The following is a 23605-nucleotide window of genomic DNA, read 5'->3' on the forward strand; positions in this document are numbered from 1 at the left end:
TGGAGCATTACGACCGAGGCTGGAGCACGGTCTTTCTCTAGTTCTACTTCTCCACGGGTCACAAATTATATTGAAAATGTTTTACCCAGTTCCCAATTCTGCCAATTATATACCATATTTTTATTTCAGAATAAAATCCACCAACCAGGTTGCTTTAATAAACATTATTAACTTATTAGAAAACAAGACTGTCCTTCCCTAGTTCCACTTCTCCACGGGTCACAACATATATTAAAATGTTTTACCCAGTTACCGATACGGACAATGACAGTCTATTTTTATTTAGGAATTAAATCTTTAATAAACAAAATTAATTATCAAACAAGACCTATTCAATAAAGAGGCAAAGTATTAACACACAAGTTGAAATATGAAAGTTTCCTTCTAAATTACCCCAACACACATCGGTTAAAGAAAATAAAAAGCAAGAAGTTTTCTCCGCAGAAATCTCTTTACAAAAGGACAAAAAAAATACTTTGTCCAAACACGTATCTTCTTTTTTGGTTCAAGAATTAATAAGATATGGAATGATCTCAGATGTCCCTTTTAGTCTGACGTCCCGATACACAGACAGCTGTCACTGGGATCTTTGGAGCAATTCTCTTCAGGCGACGTAGAGGATTAGTCCGACAGGCTTTCCAGGAGAAATGCAGCATCAGGGCTTTCGGCTGTCTCATTGATTCTCAGGGTTTCTCAGAGGTAGAAGGAGGATTAGTTGGTGACTTCTCTTTTAGCAGGCTTACCCCCAAACAAATCAAAACGAAACCAATTCTTGACCACCATAAATCTTGACGTCACTTTTATAAACAACTCCCCTACTCGGAAGGCTGCTACTGTTTACTTAGCTGAAGACATGTGACTTCCAGTAACTGTGTCTTTAAACAAAGTCCTTCCAGTGACCTTTTTAAAAAAAAGAGAACCCAAGTCCATCAGCTCCTCAGATATTTCCACACACCTTTACGCACTAGTCCTCGAAAAATATTAAAGCATGGAAACACCTTCATTACAGGAGGCTCAGTCATTGAGTATGTTCGAGACTGAGATCAATTGATTTCTACATATTAAAAACATCAAAGGATATGGGGATAGTTCAGGAAAATGGTGAAGTAAAAAATCAGCCATGATATCATTGAATGGCGGGGGAGGCTCGAAGGGCTGAATGGCCTACTCCTGCACCTATTTCTTATGTTTCTTTCTCAATCTTTAAATCTCCCTGGTCAAGGGGATATACTGTTGGCCCCAATCTTCACCAAGGCCCTAAATGCCCTGTTGCCCTCGCTACGCTATCAGCTTCCAGCAAGTTGCGGCAGAGAGAAAAAAAAAGGGCTGGAGGGCACCGGCAAGACTTTAACATTTGACCCAATATATTTTTGCATCATAAACAAAAGATGACAGATACCAACTTCAATTGTAGTATTCTGTGGTCACTTCCAGATGCCGATTAACAGGGATTGGTAAATGCTGTTCCTGTTCACTATCCAATACTGGATGAGCAGAAATTTCCTCTAATTAATTATTGGGGAGACAGAAGCCATTGTTTTTCGGACCCCATTACTAACTCAGTTCCCTAGCTACTGACTCCACCCCTCTCCTAGGCAACTCTCAGACACTAATCCACACCATTCACAAACTTGTTGTCATATTTGACCCCGGAGGAGCATCCGAACACATATTCGTGCCATCACCAAGACTGGCTATTTCCACCTCTGTAACATCAGCTGACTTCAACCGTGCCTCACTTTATCTGCTTCGGAAGCTCTCATTCATGCCTTTGTTACCTCCAGACTTGACTATTCCAAAAGCACTCCTGGCTGGCCTCCCACATTCTGACATCATGGTAGCATTTGACCGAGAGTGGCATCAAGGAGCCCGAGCAAAACTGGAGTCAATGGGAATCAGTGGGAAAACTCTCTGCTGGTTGGAGTCATACCTAGCGCAAAGGAAGATGGTTGCGGTTGTTAGAGGTCAATCATCTGAGCTCCAGGACGTCACTGGAGGAGTTCGGCAGGGTAGTGTCCTAGGCCCAACCTTCTTCAGCTGCTTCATCAATGATCTTCCTTCAATCATAATGTCAGAAGTGGGGATGTTCACTGATGATTGCACAATGTTCAGCACCATTCGCGGCTCCTCAGATATTGAAGTAGTCCTTGTAGAAATGCAGCAAGACCGGGACAATATCCAGGCTTGGGCTGATAAGTGGCAAGTAACATTCATGCCACACAAGTGCCCGGCAATGCCCATCTCCAACAAGAGAGAATCTAACCATCTCCCTTTGACATTCAATGGCATTACGATCGCTGAATTCCCCACTATCAAAATCCTGGGGGTTACCATTGACCAGAAACTGAACTAGAATAGCCATATAAATACCGTGGCTATAAGAGCAGGTCAGAGGCTAGGAATCCTGTGGCAAGTAACTCACCTCCTGACTCCCCAAAGCCTGTCCACCATCTACAAGGCACAAGTCAGGAGTGTGATGGAATACTCTCCACTTGCCTGGATGGGTGCAGCTCCAACAACACTCAAGAAGCTCGACACCATCCAGGACAAAGCAGCCCGCTTGATTGGCACCCCATCCACAAACATTCACACCCTTCACCACCGACGGCACAGTGGTGCAGTGGTTAGCATTGCAGCCTCACAGCTCCAGCCAGCTAGGTTCAATTCTGGGTACTGCCTGTGCGGAGTTTGCAAGTTCTCCCTGTGACCGCGTGGGTTTTCGCCAGGTGCTCCGGTTTCCTCCCACAGCCAAAGATATGCAGGTTGATAGGTAAATTGGCCATTATAAGTTGCCGCTAGTATAGGTAGGTGGTAGGGGAATTGAGGGAAGGTGGGAATGTGGTAGGAATATGGGATTAATGTAGGATTAGTATAAATGGGTGGTTGATGGTCGGCACAGACTTGGTGGGCCAAAGGGCCTGCTTCAGTGCTGTATCTCTAAATAAATAAATAAAGATGCACTGCCGCAACGCACCAAGGCTCCTTAGACAGTACCTTCCAAACCCGCGACCTCTACCACCTAGAAGGACAAGGGCAGCAAATGCATGGGAACACCACCTGCAATTTCCCCTCTAAGCTACACACCAGCCTGACTTGGAACTATATCGCTGTTCCTTCATTGTTGCTGGGTCAAAATCCTGGAACTCCCTTCCGAACAGCACTGTGGGTATACCTATCCCACTGGACTGCAGCTGTTCAAGGTAACCACTCACCACCAACTCCTCAAGGGCAATTAGGGATGGGCAATAAATGCTGGCCTAACCAGTGGACACCCACATCCCATGAAAGAATTTTTAAAAATTCTATCAAGTAAACTTGAAGTCATTCAAAACTCTGCGGCCCAGGTCTTAATTCACACCAAGCCCCATTCACCGATCAACCCCGTGCTTGCTGACCTGCATCAGCTCCAGGTCAAGCAACATCGTATTTTTAAAATTTTCATTCTCATTTTCAAATCCTTCCATGGCCTCGCCCTTCCCTATCTTTAATCTCCTCCAGCGCCACAACCCTCTGAGATATCAGTGTTCATCTAATTCTAATCTCTTGAGCACCCCCGATTTTAATTGGGTTGTCAGCTGCCTAGGCCCCATGCTCTGGAAATCCCTCCTTAAACCTCTCCGACTCTCTACCTCTACCACCTCCCCAACAGAACTTTAAGATTGTGCTAATGGTAACTGAAGCTGAATGGGTTTCTGATTAGTTGAGTATTAATTTTGAAGTCCTGAACGATTCAGAAAATCTGGACATCAAGCATTTCATCTGAACTAACTACATGGAATTACGTAGAATTTACAATATAGAAACAGGTCCAACTGGTCTATGCTGGTCTTTATGCTCCACACAAGCCGCCTCCCATTCTATAAAAGTAAAATACTGCAGATGCTGGAAATCTGAAATAAAAACAAAAAATGCTGGAACCACTCAGCAGGTCTGGCATCATCTGTGGAAAGAGAAGCAGAGTTAACGTTTCGGGTCAGTGACCCTTCTTCGGAACTAGCAAATATTAGAAATGTCAAAGGTTATAAGCAAGTGAGGCGGGGGTGGGGCAAGAGATAACAAAGGAGGTGTAGATTGGACAAGGCCACATAGCTGACCAAAAGGTCATGGAGCAAAGGCAAACAGTATGTTAATGGTGCGTTGAAAGACAAAGCATTAGTACAGATAAGGTGTTAACGGACTGAAGATTGAACAGCAGCAAGTACAAACATGAAAAAAAACAGTGGGTAAGCAAACGCCTTTTCCAATCTACACCTTCTCCTTTGTTATCTCTTGCCCCACCCCCGCCTCACTTGCTTATAACCTTTGACATTTCTAATATCTGATAGTTCCGAAGGGTCACTGACCCGTAACGTTAACTCTGCTTCTCTTTCCACAGATGCTGCCAGAGCTGCTGAGTGGTTCCAGCATTTCTTGTTTTTACTCCTCCCATTCTACTTCATTTAACCCTATGAGCACATTTTCTTACAACAACTTGTATCTATATTGTGCCTTTCACATAATAAAACATTTTACAGAAATGTTATAGGGCAGAATTAGATACAGAGCCACATAAAGTAGAATTATGGCAGATGGCCAAAAGTTTGGTGAAAGAGGTAGGTTTTAAGAAACGCCTTAACAAAAAGATTACAGAATACATCTTTTGTCCTTCTTGCTAAAACTGGCTAAGACAAGACAAATGGAGTGGAATTATACAAGAGTATTAAAATAACAAGATAATTGAAGAACCCAGGGTGACAACTCAATTTTCTGAAAATTCAAGTCTTTAAAATGATCCATTGATGAGACTACCTTTTTTTTTTACATTGGGACAAGACTAAATTTAATTGCTCCATAACTTAGTGAATATGGAACTTTAAGTTTCTGCTTACTGTAGTTGAAGCTTAATGGATTTCTAATTAGCTGAGTAATTTTGAAGATAATTTTTAATTAGGATAAAAACATGCTGGGTCAGAGACTTCTTTTATTTTCAATATCTTTTTCTTAAAAGACAGAAGTGAAATAAAATCATCAGAAAAACCGGTTTGAAAGAGGTATTCAGCTTTTGGATGTTAAGGAACTGCATTTTCAGGAAATCAAGAACAAAAAGTGCACTATACAGTCTCCGTTGAGTTAGGTTATCTTGAAGACTACTACAAATGAGATTTGCCAGTGATTCTCACTCCTGATTTCTAAACAGTAACCCCTGAGGAAAGCAATGCAAGAACAAATGAAAACATGATCAAGCTTGACTGTGATGCCTCACCCCATCCAATATTCAAACATCCTGGTAACATTCATTGTCTCGATTTAGAGAATGGCTGCTTAGGTCAGCTGGTGCTTTTGGAATAATTATCCAGCGTGAGTCTTTTATGATTTTGCATATGCTTTTGAAAAGTGTAGATAGAAACATAGAAAATAGGAGCACCAGTAGGCCATTCATTATGATCATGGCTGCTCATCCAACTCAGTAACCTGTTCTCGCTTTTCTCCCCCCCACCCCCCCCCCCCCCCCCCCATATCCTTTGATCCCTTTTGGCCCAAGAACTATATTTAATTCCTTCTTGAAAACATACAATGTTTTGGCCTCAACTGCTTTCTGTGGTAATTAATTCCATAGGCTCACCACTCTCTGGGTGAAGAAATTTCTCCTCATCTCAGTCCTGAAAGGTTTACCCCGTATCCTTAGACTATGACCCCTGGTTCTGGACTCCCCTATCATCGGGAACATCCTTCCTGTATCTACCCTGTCAAGTCCTGTTAGAATTTTATAGATTTCTATGATATCCCCCCCTCACTCTTCTGAACTACAGCGAATATAATCCTAACCGACTCAATCTCTCCTCATACATCAGTCCTGCCATCCCAGGAATCAGTCTGGTGAATCTTCGCTGCACTCCCTCTATAGCAAGAACATCCTTCCTCAGATAAGGAGACCAAAACTGCACACAATATTCCAGGTGTGGCCTCACCAAGTCCCTGCATAATTGCAGCAAGACATCCCTGCTCCTGTACTCGAATCCTCTCGCTATGAAGGCCAACATACCATTTGCCCTTTTTACCGCCTGTTGCACCTGCATGCTTACCTTCAGCGACTGGTGTAAGAGAACGCCCAGGTCTCGCTGTATATTTCCCCCTCTCAGTTTATAGCCATTCCGATAATAATCTGCCTTCCTGTTTTTGCTACCAAAGTGGATAACCTCACATTTATCCACATTATACTGCATCTGCCATGCATTAGCCCACTCACACAACTTGTCCAAATCATCCTGAAGCCTCTCTGCATCCTCCTCACAACTTGCCCTCCCACCCAGTTTTGTGTCATCTGCAAATTTGGAGATATTACATTTAGTTCCCTCATATACTTCTTCTTTGGCCTCCTTGTCTCGAGAGACAATAGGTAAGCGCCTGGAGGTGGTTAGTGGTGTGTGGAGCAGCGCCTGGAGTGGCTATAAAGGCCAATTCTAGAGTGACAGGCTCTTCCACAGGTGCTGCAGAAAAATGTGTTTGTTGGGGCTGTTACACAGTTGGCTCTCTCCTTGCGCCTCTGTCTTTTTTCCTGCCAACTGGTAAGTCTCTTCGACTCACCACACTTTAGCCCTGCCTTTATGGCTGCCCGCCAGCTCTGGCGAACGCTGGCAACAGACTCCCACGACTTGTGATCAATGTCACAGGACTTCATGTCGCGTTTGCAGACGTCTTTAAAGCAGAGACATGGACGGCCGGTGGGTCTGATACCAGTGGCGAGCTCGCTGTACAATGTGTCTTTGGGGTTCCTGCCATCTTCCATGCGGCTCACATGGCCAAGCCATCTCAAGCGCCGCTGATTCAGTAGTGTGTATAAGCTGGGGATGTTGGCCGCCTCGAGGACTTGTGTTGGAGATACGGTCCTGCCACCTAATGCCAAGTATTCTCTGGAGGCAGCGAAGATGGAATGAATTGAGACGACGCTCTTGGCTGACATACATTGTCCAGGCCTCGCTGCCATAGAGCAAGGTACTGAGGACACAGGCTTGATACACTCGGACTTTTGTGTTCCGTGTCAATCCCTCATATAAATCATTAATATATATTGTGAATAGCTGGGGTCCTAGCACCAATCCCTGCGGTACCCCACTAGTCACTGCCTGCCATTCGGAAGAAGACCCATTTATCCCTACTCTGTTTCCTGCCTGCCCATCAATTTTCTATCCATCGCAATGCACAACCCCCAATCTCATGCGCTTTAATCTTACATGCTAACCTCTTATGTGGAACTTGGTCGAAAGCCTTCTGAAAGTCCAAATAAACCACATCCACTGGCTCCCCCTCATCAACTCTACTAGTTACATCCTCAAAGAATTCTAGTAGATTTGCCAAGCATGATTTCCCTTTCGTAAATCCATGCTGACTCTGCCCGATTCTACCACTGTTTTCCAAATGCTCTGCTATAAAATCTTTGATAATGGACTCTAAAATTTTCCGCACTACCGATGTCAGGCTGACTGGTCTATAATTCTGCACTTTCTCTCTACCTCCCTTTTTAAATAGTGGGGTTACGTTAGCTACCCTCCAATCTGTAGGAACTGTTTGGGTTTATAGAATCTTGGAAGATGACCACCAATGCATCCACTATTTCAAGGGCCACTTCCTTAATTATTCTGGGATGTAGACTACCAGGCCCTGGAGACTTATCGGCCTTCAATCCCATCAATTTCCCCAACACCATTTCCCTACTAATACTGATTTCCTTCAGTTCCTCTCTCTCACTAAACCCTGTGTTCCCCAACATTTCTGGTATGATATTTGTGTCCTCCTTTGTGAAGACAGAACCAAAGTATGCATTTAGTTGGTCAGCCATTTCTTTGCTCCCCATAATAAATTCCCCTGTTTCTGACTGTAAAGGGACCTACATTTGCTTTCCCTAATCTTTTTCTCTTCACATACCTATAGAAACATTTACAGTCAGTTTTTATGTTCCCCGCAAGCTTACTCTCGTACTCTATTTTCCCCTTCCTAATCAATCCCTTGATTCTCCTTTGCTGAATTCTAAACTGCCCCCAATGCTCAGGTGTTGTTTTTTTCTGGAGAATTTGTATGTCTCTTCCTTGGATCTAATGCTATCTCTAATTTCCCTTGTAAGCCATAGTTTGGCTACCTTTCCAGTTTTACTTTTTGAGCCAGACAGGAACAGACAATTGTTGCAGTTCACCCACGCGCTCTTTGAATGTTTGCCATTGCCTGTCCACCGTCATCCCTTTAAGTAACGTTTCCCAATCCATCATAACCAGCTTGTGCCTCAAACCTTAATAGTTTCCTTTATTAAGATTCAGGACCCTAGTCTCAGAATCAACTACGTCACTCTCCATCTTGATGAAGAATTCTATCATATTATGGTCGCTCATCCCCAAGGGGTCTTGCACAACTAGATTGCCAATTATTCCTCTCTCATTACACAATACCCAGTCTAGGAATGGCGTGTTCTCTATTTGGTTCCTCAACGTATTGTCCAGAAAACCATCCATATACACTCCATGAATTCCTCCTCGACGGTATTGTGACTAATTTGAGCAGAGAGACATTGGTGTCCATAAACACAAATCCTTAAAAGTTGCAAAACAAGTTGATAAGGTAGTTTAAAAAAGTATATGCTTCATCTGGGATTCTAAAATGAGAAATGGAATATAAAAGCAGAGATCATGCTAGAATTTTATAAATCACTGGTTAGGCCTCAACTGGAGTACTGTGACAACTCTGGGCACTGCACTTCAGGAAAGATGTAAAGGTCTTCGAAAGGGTACAGAGGACATTTACCAGAGTGTTACCTGGTATGAGGGACTTCACTTCTGAGAAGTTGGAAAAATTAATATAATTCTCCTTGGAACGGGGCAGGTTAAGAGACAACCTAATAGAGATTTTAAAGATGATGGGAGATTTTGATCGAGAAACTATCTTATTTACTCTGGCAAGTGGGTCAATAATTAAAGGTCGTAGATTCAAAAATTAATCGACAAAAGACCGAGAGGGCAGATGATAATTTTTGTTGAGGATTCCAGGCCTCGACTTGAAAAAGTGCTTGAAGCTGCTGTCACGTTTACGAGAAGTGCAAAGGATGCCTAACCAAGTTGACAGGTGTCAATTACACCTATTCTGAAACATTCCTGAATTAAATGGGTCCTTCTGAAACAAAGAAGGCATGAAGTGGAAACATTATAACCTGAATTATTCTCATCCTGTTGTGTGATCATCATGAGGGAAGAGACCAAAGCGTTTCCTACCAGAATATATTGTGACAAACTTTTACCTTAAAAAGGCAGCCAGAGGCAGAGAGAGAACACCCGTCGCTGTCTGTTTATTTGACAAATAAAACATAAAGAAGTCAAACTCGAACAACAGAAAAAATTGCAGCAGTCAGTTGGGAATTGAACAGTGAGAACTACCCACACCCCTCGCCAGGTCGGCGTAACATAATTCTTTAAATAATTTAAAAGGTGTTGGATTGGTACCTGAAGATGATGAACTTGCATAAAGGATTACAGACAAAATGCAGGGATGTGGGATTAAGCACAACTGCTCTTCCAAAGAGCCAGGTCAGGCACAAGGGAAGAATGTGCTGCATATTGCTCTGATTCTGAAAGTCAACAGTGACTTGGACAGGAAACAGGATGAGGAGGAGGGCAGAGAAAGAAGAATGTTCAAGTTTCTAATTCTTTTCAGCCAACCTTCCTAAAGCAGACACTCATGAGAGCCAATGCAAACAATGTACATAGCAGGAACTTCTCTCATGACATTTCCATTTACAACTTTACAACAAAATGCAAGTATTGGAAATTTTCCCACATACAGATGGAGAAAATAGAAAATGTCTTGGGGAAAGATGAGAAGACACCTAAAATCTAAGTGAAAATTGATTAAACCATGCTATAGCGTCTTGAGCTGGATTAATGTTGAAAATAAACAGCTGTTTCAAAAAAATCCATCTACGGATCAAGCTCCTGCATAAAAACCATTTTCATGACAAACTCTAGGAGATATACAATGGAAAGAACTCCTTACCTCAGCCCATTGTTTCTCACCAGTACTTATGAAAAACACGCATAGCGGATCAGACTTGGAGCCAACATCTTTATCCAACAGATTCTCACAGGAGACGCTCAGTTCAACTTTAGTCACACACTGTGCCATCTGCTAACTTGCAAAACTGAAGAAAAATCTGCAGAATAATTAAATTAAGTAAACTGTCAACTTTTAACTCAAGAATTAATGTGCATAATATTAAATATTTATACAAAATACTATCTGCTTTAACAGTGGCGCAGTGGTTAGCACCACAGCCTCACAGCTCCAGCGACCCGGGTTCAATTCTGGGTACTGCCTGTGTGGAGTTTGCAAGTTCTCCCCATGTCTGCGTGGGTTTCCTCCGGGTGCTCCGGTTTCCTCCCATATGCCAAAGACTTGCAGGTTGATAGGTAAATTGGCCATTATAAATTGCCCCTAGTATAGGTAGGTGGTAGGGAAATATAGGGACAGGTGGGGATGTGGTAGGAATATGGAATTAGTGTAGGATTAGTATAAATGGGTGGTTGATGGTCGGCACAGACTCGGTGGGCCGAAGGGCCTGTTTCAGTGCTGTATCTCTAAACTAAATAAATAAAATTCCCTAACCACACCGCATCCCATCTGCCAACACCAAGAAAGACAGCTACCTGGCATGGCTTGGCACGTTCCTGATCACCTGGCCAAAGTTGAAACCTACTAAAGCGAGTAAAAAAAAAAGCAACACCAGAATAAGCTCTATTTCAACAAGTCTATTGTCTGGTGTTTGGTACACCTCGCTCATGTGACAAGATATCATGATGTACAACTCCACACATAGCTGGGCATTACTTACAGGACTTGTACCTTAACTCCAATTAATTACAGCATGAAGACAAGGCAAACCTATACTGTAACATCCATTATTTAGTGCTACTAGAAGCTCTTTGTGGACAGTTTAGGAGTGATCAAAAGAATTCTAGTAAGGGAAAAATACAAATTAAATGGCAAGAACACAAATTCTAGAGGAATTGAAATCAATGCGTCAAACAGCTCATTTTAAAGTCTGGTCTGTTTTGATTTTGTGACAATAAATGTTGGAAGCCAACAGTTCTCCATAGAAGGGTTTGGTTGCTTTTGGGTGTCCTAGCCAATTCACCAATACAAAACAGATTATTGTTGTAATTTAATCATATTACTTTCCTAAAGTTTTATTACATGCATCAATGCAGCTCTAATTATCCTTGAAACATGTCCTTGGTTTATTTTTAAGTACCTGGAAGTCTAACCAAGTGCTTAATAACATGTAAATGTAAATCATTCACCTCCAGGTCAGATCAGGGTAAGCCAAACTAAAAGCACCTCCTACTCTTCCCCCTTTGAGGTCCTTTAGAAAATATGCCCCAGGGGTACAATTTAGTTATAGGATCAGGGAGGCATTGCTGAATGCACAGCACAGAAACATCTTTTTTGGTTACATCAACTTACAGAATTGCAAAAGGTAATTTATAGCAGCCCAGCATAAATACAGTAGAGTCACTATACATAAAAATGAAGGGATTGAACGAATGCTCATGATATATTTAGATTCAATACAAGACTTCATCTGTTATTTCTGGGAACCAAGAAAAAAAGACTTGCATTTATATAGCATCTTTCACAACCACCAGACGTCTCAAAGCTCTTTACAGTCAATGAAGTGCTTTAGTGTAAACACTATTGTAATGTAATAAAGAGTACACTAAATCAACATGTTTGATGCATCTAAATTCAAGATCAAGATTCCAGTGCATCTGACTGTACAGCCCAAACAAGGTCAAGGCATTGATGCTTTTAATTTTGATGTGTCAGCAGACTAAATAATTTCATGCTATTTATAGTTTGTGCAGTGAAAAACATCAAGCAAAAAAAGATCACAACAGATGTAACTACAGCCTCTCATTATTGTGGTCATTGTTCATGCTCCTTTGTTATAGCTAGAGAACATGAGCAGAGTTGGGATCTTCAACAATGACAACTTGCATCGATATAAAGCCTTTAACATAGTAAAGCATCCCAAGGCACTTCAGAGGAACATTATCAGACAAACTTTGACACTGAGCTACAGATGGAGATAGAGAAACTCGTGACCAAAGGCTTGGTCAAGGTGATAGGTTTCAAGGACTATATTAAAAAAAGATAGATGGATGGACAGACGGAAAGGCAGAAAGCTTTAGGGAGAAAATTCCAGAGCTTAGGGCTTGAACAACCAAGGTATGGCTGCCAATGATGGGGCGGAGGAAATCAGGGATGCAAAAGGGGACAGAATCGAATGAGTAGAGAGTTCTTGGGTGGGGGTTATAGGGCTGGAGCAGCCCTGAAAGGATTGGAACATCAGAATGAGAATTTTAAATTTGAGGCGTTGCTAGGCCAGAAGTCAACAAGTATTGAGTTAATTGGTGAATGGGATTTGGTCAGAATACAGGTAGCAGAGTTTTAGATGAACTCAAGTTTATGGAGGGTATTATGGGAGGCTGGCCCGAAGAACTCTGGAATAGTCGGGCCTGGAGGTAAGAAAAACTTGGATGAGGGTTTCAGCAGTAAATGAGGTGAAGCATAGACACGTGATGTTACGGGAGGTGGAAGTAGGTAGTCTTGGTGATATGGGGCTGAAAGCTCAGCTCAGGTTCAAATAGGACGATGTTGTGAACAATCTGGTTCAGCCTCAGATAGTGGCCAGGGAAGGGAATGGAATTGGTGGCTAGGAAACAGAATTTGTGGTACAGCGGAAGACAATGGCTTTGGTCTTCCAAATATTTAACAGGAGGAAATGTCTGTTCATCTAATACTGGATGTCAGACAAGCAGCTTGATAAATATAGGTAGTGGAGAAATCAAGAGATGTGGTGATGAGGTAGAGCTGGGTGCCATCAGCATACATGTGGAGTCTGATATTTTTGGATAGTGTAGCCGAGAGGCAATAAACAGATGCAAAATCGTTGTCAGTCCCTCGAAACGAGGATGATGGCCTGACAGGGATGTCCTCAGGTGACTCAGCAGGCCAATCCTGGAATCACAGGTCTTTGCACAGAGAGGACAAGTGTTGCCTTGAGAGAGAAGGGTTCTCAAGCCAGGGTCCTACTTGCTCCCCTTCTGCTATTCAAAATAGGAGGGGCCCCAAGTATAGATCCTTGGGGTATTTCAAAGTGAACTATGTAGGAGCATTAAGAGTCACCATTGTAGGAGATTCTCTGGATACACCTGGATCGCTCAGAATGGAAATAGGAAAGGGCAGTCTCCCTCAGTTGGGCAACAGAGGAGAGTTGTTGGAGGAGGATGGTATGGTTAACTGTCTCAATGCAGCAGACAGGTCATAAAATATGAGGAGAGATAATGTACCATGGTCCAGTTGCATAAAAATCACAAATGACATCCTATAAAAGGCTGTGGAGGTTGGAAACATGATTGGAGGGGTGCAAAAATGGAGTTGTGGAAAAGATGGGCATCAGTTTGGAGGTGACAACACATTCAAGGTCTTGACAAGAATGGAAGGTTGGAGATGGGTTGGTAGTTTACAAGGACAGAGGAGGCAAGTGTAAACAAAATGGTAATTTAACTGGATGATAAAACCAAGTTATTTTGAAATTGCATGAAATGTACTAATTATGGCACACAGAGTGCACTTTAAATATATACCATGTCTATTTACATCACCCTGTATAATTCATATTTTAACATAACAAGGTCACTATCTCTCTACCCAGTCTGAGACAAGCAAACTGTTTCTCACTCCCGTTAATTACATTATTATAATTCAAACAGCAGTGTTGTTTGCATGCTTCGGTGTTGACTCTTAACGCTCTTTGTTTTTACAACTGAGAGTATACTTCAATCAGTACCTTCTCAGAGCAAGAAGGGATGGGCAACGAATGCAGCCTTGCCATATTCTAAGAGCAAAGAAAGTCAATGATGTCGCAGTTTACATAATACAATGAGTTGTGACTAAAATAGGCCAACCTCCAAATTCTAAAAAGGCTACATTTATAAATAATTGCCTATTTGCAAATTTGATTACTCTAACTGCATAAAGCTTATGCAGTTTGATTGGGGGGGGGGGGGGTGGGGGGGGGAGAGGGGGTTCTGATTAAGGGGCACACAGTACTTCGTTCGTTGTATATATTGAAGAACTATATTACTAGGAATGCATTGGTTCCAAATTTGGTCATCGGGTCTATAGTTCCATTTTAATTCTCAGATTTTACTGGTTTTGAATTAGAGATGGAATCAAGATTTGTTTTTTTGATTAATCGAACTTAGAACAGCATGCAACTGATTAAAACTTTATCACTTTCCACAGCATCAGGACATTAGGAAGAATAGTTAATACAAATGTATGCTATAAGTTTTTGAAAAAATGTACCACATATCATCCACTAATGCAGTTATCAATCTTTCTAAAAAAATCTTTTATATATCGTGACTAAAAGGCAGAGAACAGCAAGACCACCAGGTAAAGGAAAATTGTTGTATTTCTTGTCAGGAGGACCAGTTTTATCAGGAAAATGTCAAGGAACTATTAGATTAAATGAGACTCTCAAATATAGACAGCCATAAATCAGATTCTCAAGATTTAAAAAAAATTACAGTATAAATTTCAGATGTTAGGCTTATTTTAAATCTACACAGATTTTTCCACTCTTTCTGCTCTTCAACATTTCTTACTCTTCAAAGATAGTTTATCTATTCTAAAGCTTCTACCAATGTCAACCTTAAAAAACTAAAAAAAAACATACAAAAAAAAGGATTGTGGGCCAATTCCTGTCAACTGCCCTTTGCTTCCTCCTTTCCATCACTGGCACTAAGCACACTAGCATCCAGTGTCAAAAAATAGAGATGGATAGAGTTCAATCCAGTCCCACTTGATGGCAAATTGAGAGTCTTGAGTGGGGAAAATGGAATTTTAAAAAAATAGTAGAGCACACCTCAGTGGCCAGGTAAATAGGGTTTTGGTGTTAATCTGGAAGCATGACATTTGTATCCTCTTTGCTTTAGGAACAGCAAGATAGTTGAAGTACATAGTTTCTTTTTATTGTGAAACCAAGAAGTTCCAAGACAACAATGAAGATCACTATCAATGCTAAGCAGCAATGCACCAAGGCTCCGAAGACAGCACCTTCCAAACCCACGACCTCTACTAACTAGAATGACATGAAAATTGGTGGTGGTGTAAAAATAGTGAGGAGGAAATCCTTAGATTACAGGGAGATATAGATGGGCTGGTAAGATGGGCAGAGCAGTGGCAAATGGAATTTAATCCTGAAAAGTATGAAGTAATGCATTTTGGGAGGACTAACAAGGCAAGGGAATACACAATGGATGGTAGGACCCTAGGAACTACAGAAAGTTAGAAGGACCTTGGTGTGCTTGTCCATAGATCACTGAAGGCAGCAGCACAGGTAGATAAGGTGGTTAGGAAGGCATATGGGATACTTGCCTTTATTAGCCAAGGCATAGAATATAAGAGCAGGGAGGTTATGATGGAGCTGTATAAAACGCTAGTTAGGCCACAGCTGGAGTACTGTGTACAGTTCTGGTCACCACACTATAGGAAGGATGTGATTGCACCGGAGAGGGTGCAGAGGAGATTCACCAGGATGTTGCCTGGGCTGGAGCATTTCAGCTATGAACAGAGACTGAAAAGGCTAGGGTAGTTTTCCTTGGGGCAGAGAAGGCTGAGGGGGCTCATGATTGAGGTGTATAAGATTATGAGCAACATTGATAGGTTAGATAAGAGGAAACTTTTTCCCTTGGTGGAGGGGTCAAGAACCAGGGGGGCACAGATTTAGGGTAAGGGGCAGGAGGTTTAGGGGAAATTTGAGGAAACATTCTTTCACCCAGAGGGTGGTTGGAATCTGGAACGCACTACCCAAAGAGGTGGTGGAGGCAGGAACCCTCACAACATTTAAGAAGTATTTAGATGAGCACTTGAAACGCCATAGCATACAGAGCTATGGGCCATGCAGGAATATGGGATTAGAATAGTTGGGTGCTGTATGGCCAGCACAGACACGATGGGCCGAAGGGCCTCTTCCTGTGCTGTATAACTCTATGACTATGACAAGGGCAGCAAATGCATGGGAACACCAACACCTGCAAGTTCCCCTCCAGGTCACACACCATCCTGACGTGGAACGATATCACCGTTCCTTCACTGTCGCTGGGTCAAAATCCTGGAACTCCCTTCCTAACAGCACTGTGGGCGTACCTACCCCACATGGACTGGAGCGACTCAAGAAGTCAGCTCACCAACACCTTCTCAAGGGCAATAAATGCTAGCCTTGCTAGAGAAATCTATAACTCAAGAATAAATCATAAACAGACTACCCACCTGCCAAGATGAGGCACGCATTATTTCACCACATGAACATTAAAACTCAAAATTGCTGCTGGGAAGAAAAGAGGGCCTATCACAAGGAATTGCCAGAAAGACCTTTTTTCACACTAGCGGACAGTGTTGGAACAAAGGACCCAATCCCTGCTTTCCCAATACACAGAAGACCTGGTCAGACCAGTTTAGTGACATGACTAACTGGCAGTTGGAGATCTTTGAATTTGAACTTGCCACAGAGTTTTAGAACTCAAAGCTCTTTGCTCCTGGACTGAACATCTCTCTCAGGGAACTGAAGGCCCATAGAAGACGTATGAACCCCAAGAGAGAAAAGTCTCCTACAGTGAATAAGGTTTAAGAAGAAAACTGGGCCCCAACGAAAAGCAAGAATTACCTCCAAAAAGACTATAGTGAGCTCGAAACAAAGTTACAAGAAACTCTTGATATTGCCTCAAACCTGTCCATTTTATTTTTCTCTTGCTCTTTTGTGTCTCTATTCGCATGTGCATATCGCGTATGTATGCTAATGTGGGGCGTGGTGTGTATCTTTAAGCATTAACCAAATTAGAGTCTCACTAAGTTTTCACAAATTTCACTTTTCTTTAAACCTAAGAAGGCCTGATCGTGCTCATTTCTTTACCTTATAATTGGAAGGCAGTGGAACAAGGATTCACCAAGGGGGAGCTCAAAACAGTGTGTTTAAAAATTAAATCCTGTTACAATAAGATCAGGTGAAGGCTGAAAGAGACCCCTAGACACCTTTCTCACCTGGTCGTAACAGAAATTTGGGTGCTAGCATCCGGAATTTCACCCAATGACAAATGGGAGAAATTGGAAGTGGGAAGCCAAATTGTTCCCAATCAAAAAGAACAAGATTAATACAGGTTTTCTTGTGGTTGTGCACGCTTGAATGCTAGTAGTTGGTAGCTCTCCAGACCAGGGTGAAGAAACTTGGGATAAGTTAAAAGCACTGTCTATGGAGGGCTTGAAGAAAATGCCTGAGCAGTGTGGGATTACAGAAGGTCATCAGGGTTTTGTATCTGAAGGGAAAGTAACCCATAACCCTAGAGTGGGGCAAGCAAGCCCATAGTAATTCTCAGGGACACAGGGGCCACTAGATCCCTTTTACGGGGAAAAGGCTTTACCTTTCCCCCCCCCCCCCCACCTCCCAGAGTGCAGTGAACACCACAATGGTGGTGAATGGTAATGGACGGCAGTGTATGCTTGTATCTGTACACCGGGTGCACCTGGAGTGCGACCTAGTTTTGGGACCGGTGACCATAGGAATTATCCCTATTTTGCCTGTGGACGGGGTTGACCTGATCCTAGGTCATGATCTAGCGGGGATGAAGGTGGTAACCACCACCTCTCTCCCCCCACCAACCCCCCCCCGCCCCCAATTAGTGAAAGAAAGACCGCAGGAGGTCAGAGAAACAGGGCAGTGGCAGAAGACGGTTCCCTGCAGTTTCCCAGAATGTGTAGTGGATCAGGCCATGATCACCTTTCTCACCTGGTCGTAACACTTACTCAACAGCATTGAGAGTATCTTCACTATTTGGACTGCTATAGTTCAAGGAGGCCCATCTCATCATCTTAAGGGAAACTAGGAATGCGTAATAAATGCTAGCCTTGCCAGAGAAATCCATAACCCAAGAATAGAACACAATAAACAGACTAAAAAGTTTGCAACAGAGAGGGAAAGTGGTAGAGAGCCTATTCTGTCCAAAAGTGCAAGATAGCAAGGTGCTAGATGCCTCATAATTACTCAGATCTTGGATAGACTCTGATTGATAGAAAGTGAACAGCTCTTTTGAAGTCAACAGTCACCTTGATGAGGACAAGATTTCAAACAATAACAGAAAATCAAATTTCACACTCATGGAATAAACTGAATAATCAACTTTTAGCCATCAAGGCTGAACGATGACAAGAAAAATTCCAAGACTGAAAATATGAACAATTGCTTGTTCTTATAAAGCACCTTTAACGTAATAAAATGTCCCAAGTACTTCAGAGGAGCATTATAAAGGAAAATTTAACACTGAACCACTTAAGGAGAGATTAAGGCAGATGACAAAAAGTTTGGTGAAAGAGGTAGGTTTTAAGGAGCATTTTAAAGAATAAAGAGAGGGAGAGATTTTGGGAGGGAGTTCCAGAGCTTAGGGCCTTGGCAGCTGAGGGCATGCCCACCAATGAAGATAGGCAAATAGAATTTACAACAACTTATATTTATATAGTGTCCTTGATGTAATAAAACTTCCCAAAGTGCTTTAAAGGAGCATTATCGATCGAAAGCAACTGTTCTTATTGGAGAAAAGATAACCTGTGGGTCTTTAAAACATTCAGAGCTGTGGATAATGCAGACGTAGCTAGATTGTTTAAAGCCACCATTACTGTCAAAACAGCGCAGTCCTGATCACACTAAATCCAGGTGTTGAGAGATTACCTGATTATGTGGTCTCACACCACTTTGCCCAATGTGGAATATAGCTCCAGTTTAATGCAAGCCCACATTTTAAAGCTTCCAGGATTAATGAACAATCTATCTGTAAACTTTCTATAAAATCTTTAATGCTAGAAGGTATGGACAGGAGCTTTCTTGAACATGTGAGTTTCCTCAAACAGGATTAGCAAAATTCTACACATGTCCATTCATATTCAGCCCTCCTTTGCTAGAGTGTTTTGCAGCCAGTATCATAACTTGGATCTACTGGTTGTGCAATGTACAACATCAGTGGTGGGTAAGGTTTTAGAAACAAAAATTAGAGGAAAAAAATTGGAGAGTTTTGAGTTAATTAAGGACAGCCACCCACCTCCAGGCGCTTACCCATTGTCTCCTGAGACAAGGAGGCCAAAGAAAGGACAGCCAGCACGGATTTGTGAAAGACAGATCGTGCTTGACTAATCAAATTGAATTTTTTGATGAAGTAACAGAGATGGGAATGCAATGGATCTTGTCTATATGGATTTTAAGAAAGTGTCTGACAAAATACCACATAAAAGGCTGGTTAACAAAATTGAGGCTCATGGAATAGGAGGGTCACGGTCAACTTGGATAAAAAATGGCTAAAGGACAGAAAACAGTGAGTTATGGTCGTTCAGTTTGCTTACCCACTGTTTTTATTCATGTTTGCACTTGCTGCTGTTCAATATTCAGTTCGTTAACACCTTTTCTGTACTAATGCTTTGTCTTTCAACACACCATTAACATATTATAATAAAAGCAAAATACTGCGGATGCTGGAAATCTGAAATAAAAACAAGAAATGCTGGAATCACTCAGCAGGTCTGGCAGCATCTGTGGAAAGAGAAGCAGAGTTAACGTTTCGGGTCAGTGACCCTTCATCGGACATTAACATATTGTTTGCCTTTGCTCCATGACCTTTTGGTCAGCTATGTGGCCTTGTCCAATCTACACCTTCTCCTTTGTTATCTCTTGCCCCACCCCCACCTCACTTGCTTATAACCTGTGACATTTTTAATATTTGTCAGTTCCGAAGAAGGGTCACTGACCCGAAACGTTAACTCTGCTTCGCTTTCCACAGATGCTGCCAGACCTGCTGAGTTGTTCCAGCATTTCTTGTTTTTATTTCAGATTTCCAGCATCCGCAGTATTTTGCTTTTATTTTAGTGAGTTATGGCAAATGGTTGTTTATTTTTCCACACTGGAGGATGATACCAGCCAACTACAGCTGGACATAGATAGACTAACAGGATGGGCAGACAAGTGACAGATGGAATTTAATAGAGAAGTGTGAGGTGATGCATTTTGGCAGAAGGGATAAGAGGAGGCAATATAGACTTAATGACGCAGTTCTAAAGGGTGTACAGGGACAGAGGGATCTGGGGGTTCATATGCATAGATCTTTGAAGATGGAAGGACATACTGAGAGAATAGTTAGCAAAGCATTGGAGATCTTGGGTTTCATAAATAAAAATAGAGTACAAAAGTAGGGAAATTATGCTGAATCTTTTTAAAGCTCTGGTTAGGCCCCAACTACAGTATTGCATCCAGTTTTGGTCACCACACTTTACGAAGGATCGGAAGATGCAGAGGAGATTTACCAGAACCTTCAAAAGCTGAGGGATTTTAGCTACAAGGTTAGGTTGGAGAAGCTGGGGTTGTTTTCCTTGAAGCAAAAAAAGTTGAGGGGAGATTTGATAGAGGTGTACAAGATTATGACTGGTTTAGATAAGGAAGCCAAAGAAAATCTATTCCCATTAGCTGATGGTACAAGGACAAGGGAACACAGATTTAAGGTCTCCAGCAAGAGATACGGGAGAATATGAGGAATAACTTTTTTTTCAAAAAAATACAGCTAGTGGTAATGACTTGGAACTCTCTGCCTATGAGGGTGGTGGAAGCAAAGATGATGAATGATTTCAAAATCATTCCGCTGTGGGGCGGCACAGTGGCGCAGTGGTTAGCACCGCAGCCTCACAGCTCCAGCGACCCAGGTTCAATTCTGGGTACTGCCTGTGTGGAGTTTGCAAGTTCTCCGTGTCTGCGTGGGTTTTCTCCAGGTGCTCCGGTTTCCTCCCACAAGCCAAAAGACTTGCAGGTTGGTAGGTAAATTGGCCATTATAAATTGCCCCTAGTATAGGCAGGTGGTAGGGAAATATAGGGACAGGTGGGGATGTGGTAGGAATATGGGATTAATGTAAGATTAGTATATATGGGTGGTTGATGGTCAGCACAGACTCGGTGGGCCGAAGGGCCTGTTTCAGTGCTGTATCTCTAAACTAAAACTAAAAGAAAGTTGGATAGGCACTTGAGGGAAATAAACTTGCAGCGCTATGGGCACTGAGCAGATGAATGTGTCTGACTCTACACAGAGCCGGACTTGCTGAGCCAAATGGCCTCCTTTTATGATGGATACCAGTATCTATATTAGCATAACAGTCCAAATGAAACTAATCATGATTATGGGGCAAGCTCCCAAGTGCGATAAGAAATCTTTTCCCCATGGAGCAGCAGATACACGAAATATAATTCCCATCAAAAATAGGACCAGGACTGAATTTTCTCCAGATTTTCAACTGAAGGTTAATTTTCCAGTTCAGTTGGGTTGCAGAAATGGATCAGATGTAAATATAAAAAGTTATAATTTAACTCTTTATAAACCCAATTTTAAAGCAATTGCACATGCAGAGTTCTAGTTTTGCTGCAGGTCTCTGGATCTATGCCATATTATAAATGGGGCGAATTCCACACAACTTCAGCAGTCCAAGAAGACAGCCCACCACCACCTTCTCTGGACAACTAAGGAAGGGCATGAATGCAGACCTGGATGGTGACATCCTGAGAATGAATGAAAAATAATTCTGAGCACAAGCATTCCTAAACACACTCAACCAGTTTTACAATCCAAATGAACTATTGTACTTGTATTTATAGGTGGTAGTGGTGATCTGCCCAAGGGCAGGTCCTGTATTCATTGTTCCACGCCTCACCGTCCTGCGCTTTCCTCTTCAGTTGCTAAGATCCTCCCATTTCTTAACCTCTATGAGAAATGAACAATATGACTAGGGGATTTACTAGGGAAGATGCAATATTTGTGATCCACAAAACACAGCCTCATTACAAAACAGCTTATATTTGCCACTACATAAAACAAGTTAATCCATACTTCTCTTCTGACTGTTACTGAAATTAAGCCAATGCTAAAACTCCCCTGTACACCAACACAACATATTTAAATGCTGCCCAAACTGCGCACCCTTTGCCCTGTTCCTTGGTAAGACAAAGATCAATGTAACAACCATTTTTATAACTTTCTTCATCGTTAATAACATTAACTAATCGTACAGTCACAAAAAGTCATACATTCTTTAGAGGTCTGAATAGGCGGCGTAATTCACACAGCATTCTTACGTCATTGACTACACCCTGGAAAAACGCACACAGAACATTACATTAAACAAGATATCATAACAGCTTTTTTTAAAAAAAAGTAAACTAGCAACAGAGTAAAAGCCCCGATTGCCTAGAGAAAGGTAATGGAAAATCACACCTACTACGGTTACAGATAAAAGATCTGAAGAGGATTGCAAATGGTCTGCACTAATGTCACTACCGCTTCATTCAGCACTTCCTGTGACAAGAACCTTTAACGATCAGCCAGCTCCCTGCTGCAGGCACAGACACATACATAACAAGCGGCTTCACGCAGTCCTGGCCCGTGATCCACACTTTACTCAGTGTATCGGCAGGAGCGCCTTCTCACCCAGAGAAACACCCCTTCTCCAACAACAAATTTCAGAAATGTAGTTTTAGGAGTGCAGCGTAAAAATCCAACAAGATGTAATACACAAGTAAACATACTGAACTTTCCAGATCAATTATTCAAACCGAGTTTATTTTTATTTTCCCCTCCCTTCTCTGATCTTTCGGAGTGGTGTCTCTTCCAAACAGCTGTTCTTCGCAACGTGAATCCAACCACTTACACTTCTAACCAAAAAGCAAGAGTTTATTATCTAAATGAAACTTGGCTCAACTAGATTGTGGTTGTGGGTGTTAAATTCAAGAAAAGGGGCGGCGTTTACGTTCAAATGATTGAAAGGATATTTAAACGTGGCAATACGCTCATTTTTTAGAGCGACATGCACCAAAATCGACTATATTTAAAAGAGAAACGAGATAATGTGTGTGATACTAACTAGGCGTCTGGAACAGAAAATAAATCTTCCGCGGCCAGTAAACCTGCAAAATGGACAGGTTCTCGATTAGATCCGGTTAGATTATGTTCAGTAGTGCCCTCTTAAAATGGACACTTGTGGAATCGATTCCTTGTCCCGTTCCACTAGAGAACCCAGTACCACCTTTACTAGTGCCATTAAAAAAAGCAAAAAACCAGGTAAATACCCGAGCACAAGAGATAATGGACCTCGATTCTCAGACTCCACTCCAACCAAAGGAAACCTGGACGACCTAACAAGTGGGAGGGTCCCAGTATGTCACTGCCCATCTGAACACCTACCAATCACCACAGACAGCCCGAACCAGGCAATCAATAATCTACCAGAACCTACATAAGGATGTAAGCTTTTCTCAATTTTAATGAGAGGTGATCTTATTGAAACCTACCAAATACTTAAAGGGATAGATAGGGTAGATGCAGCTAAGATGTTTCCCCTTGTTGGGTAGTCTAGAACAAGGGGACACAATTTCAAAATAAGGGGGAAGCCACTTAGGACAGAGATGAGTGGAAATTTCTTTAGTCAGAGGGTTGTGAATTTTTGGAATTCT

General features: G+C 42.1%; 1 protein-coding gene across 5 annotated transcripts in view; it reads right to left on the reverse strand.

The window, feature by feature from the left end:
* LOC137369916 (copine-3-like) overlaps positions 1–23302 on the reverse strand; it is an 84234-nt gene extending 60932 nt beyond the window's left edge. Inside the window, exons 1-2 of one of the 5 annotated variants that reach the window (XM_068031646.1) lie at positions 23222–23302; positions 10012–10168 (exon numbers count right to left, since the gene is read on the reverse strand). In XM_068031646.1, coding sequence (XP_067887747.1) covers positions 10012–10140 — 129 coding nt within the window. In that variant the 5' untranslated portion in view covers positions 10141–10168; positions 23222–23302. Of the gene's footprint in view, positions 1–10011; positions 10169–19467; positions 19599–22370; positions 22460–23016; positions 23121–23221 lie in introns of those variants that run through there. The other 4 variants (XM_068031650.1, XM_068031648.1, XM_068031649.1 and 1 more) reach the window with 4 other exon arrangements.
* Between the last annotated feature and the right edge of the window lie 303 nt (positions 23303–23605).

The sequence above is a fragment of the Heterodontus francisci genome, chromosome 5 (genome assembly GCF_036365525.1).
Source record: "Heterodontus francisci isolate sHetFra1 chromosome 5, sHetFra1.hap1, whole genome shotgun sequence".
NCBI classification, from domain to species: Eukaryota; Metazoa; Chordata; class Chondrichthyes; order Heterodontiformes; family Heterodontidae; genus Heterodontus; species Heterodontus francisci.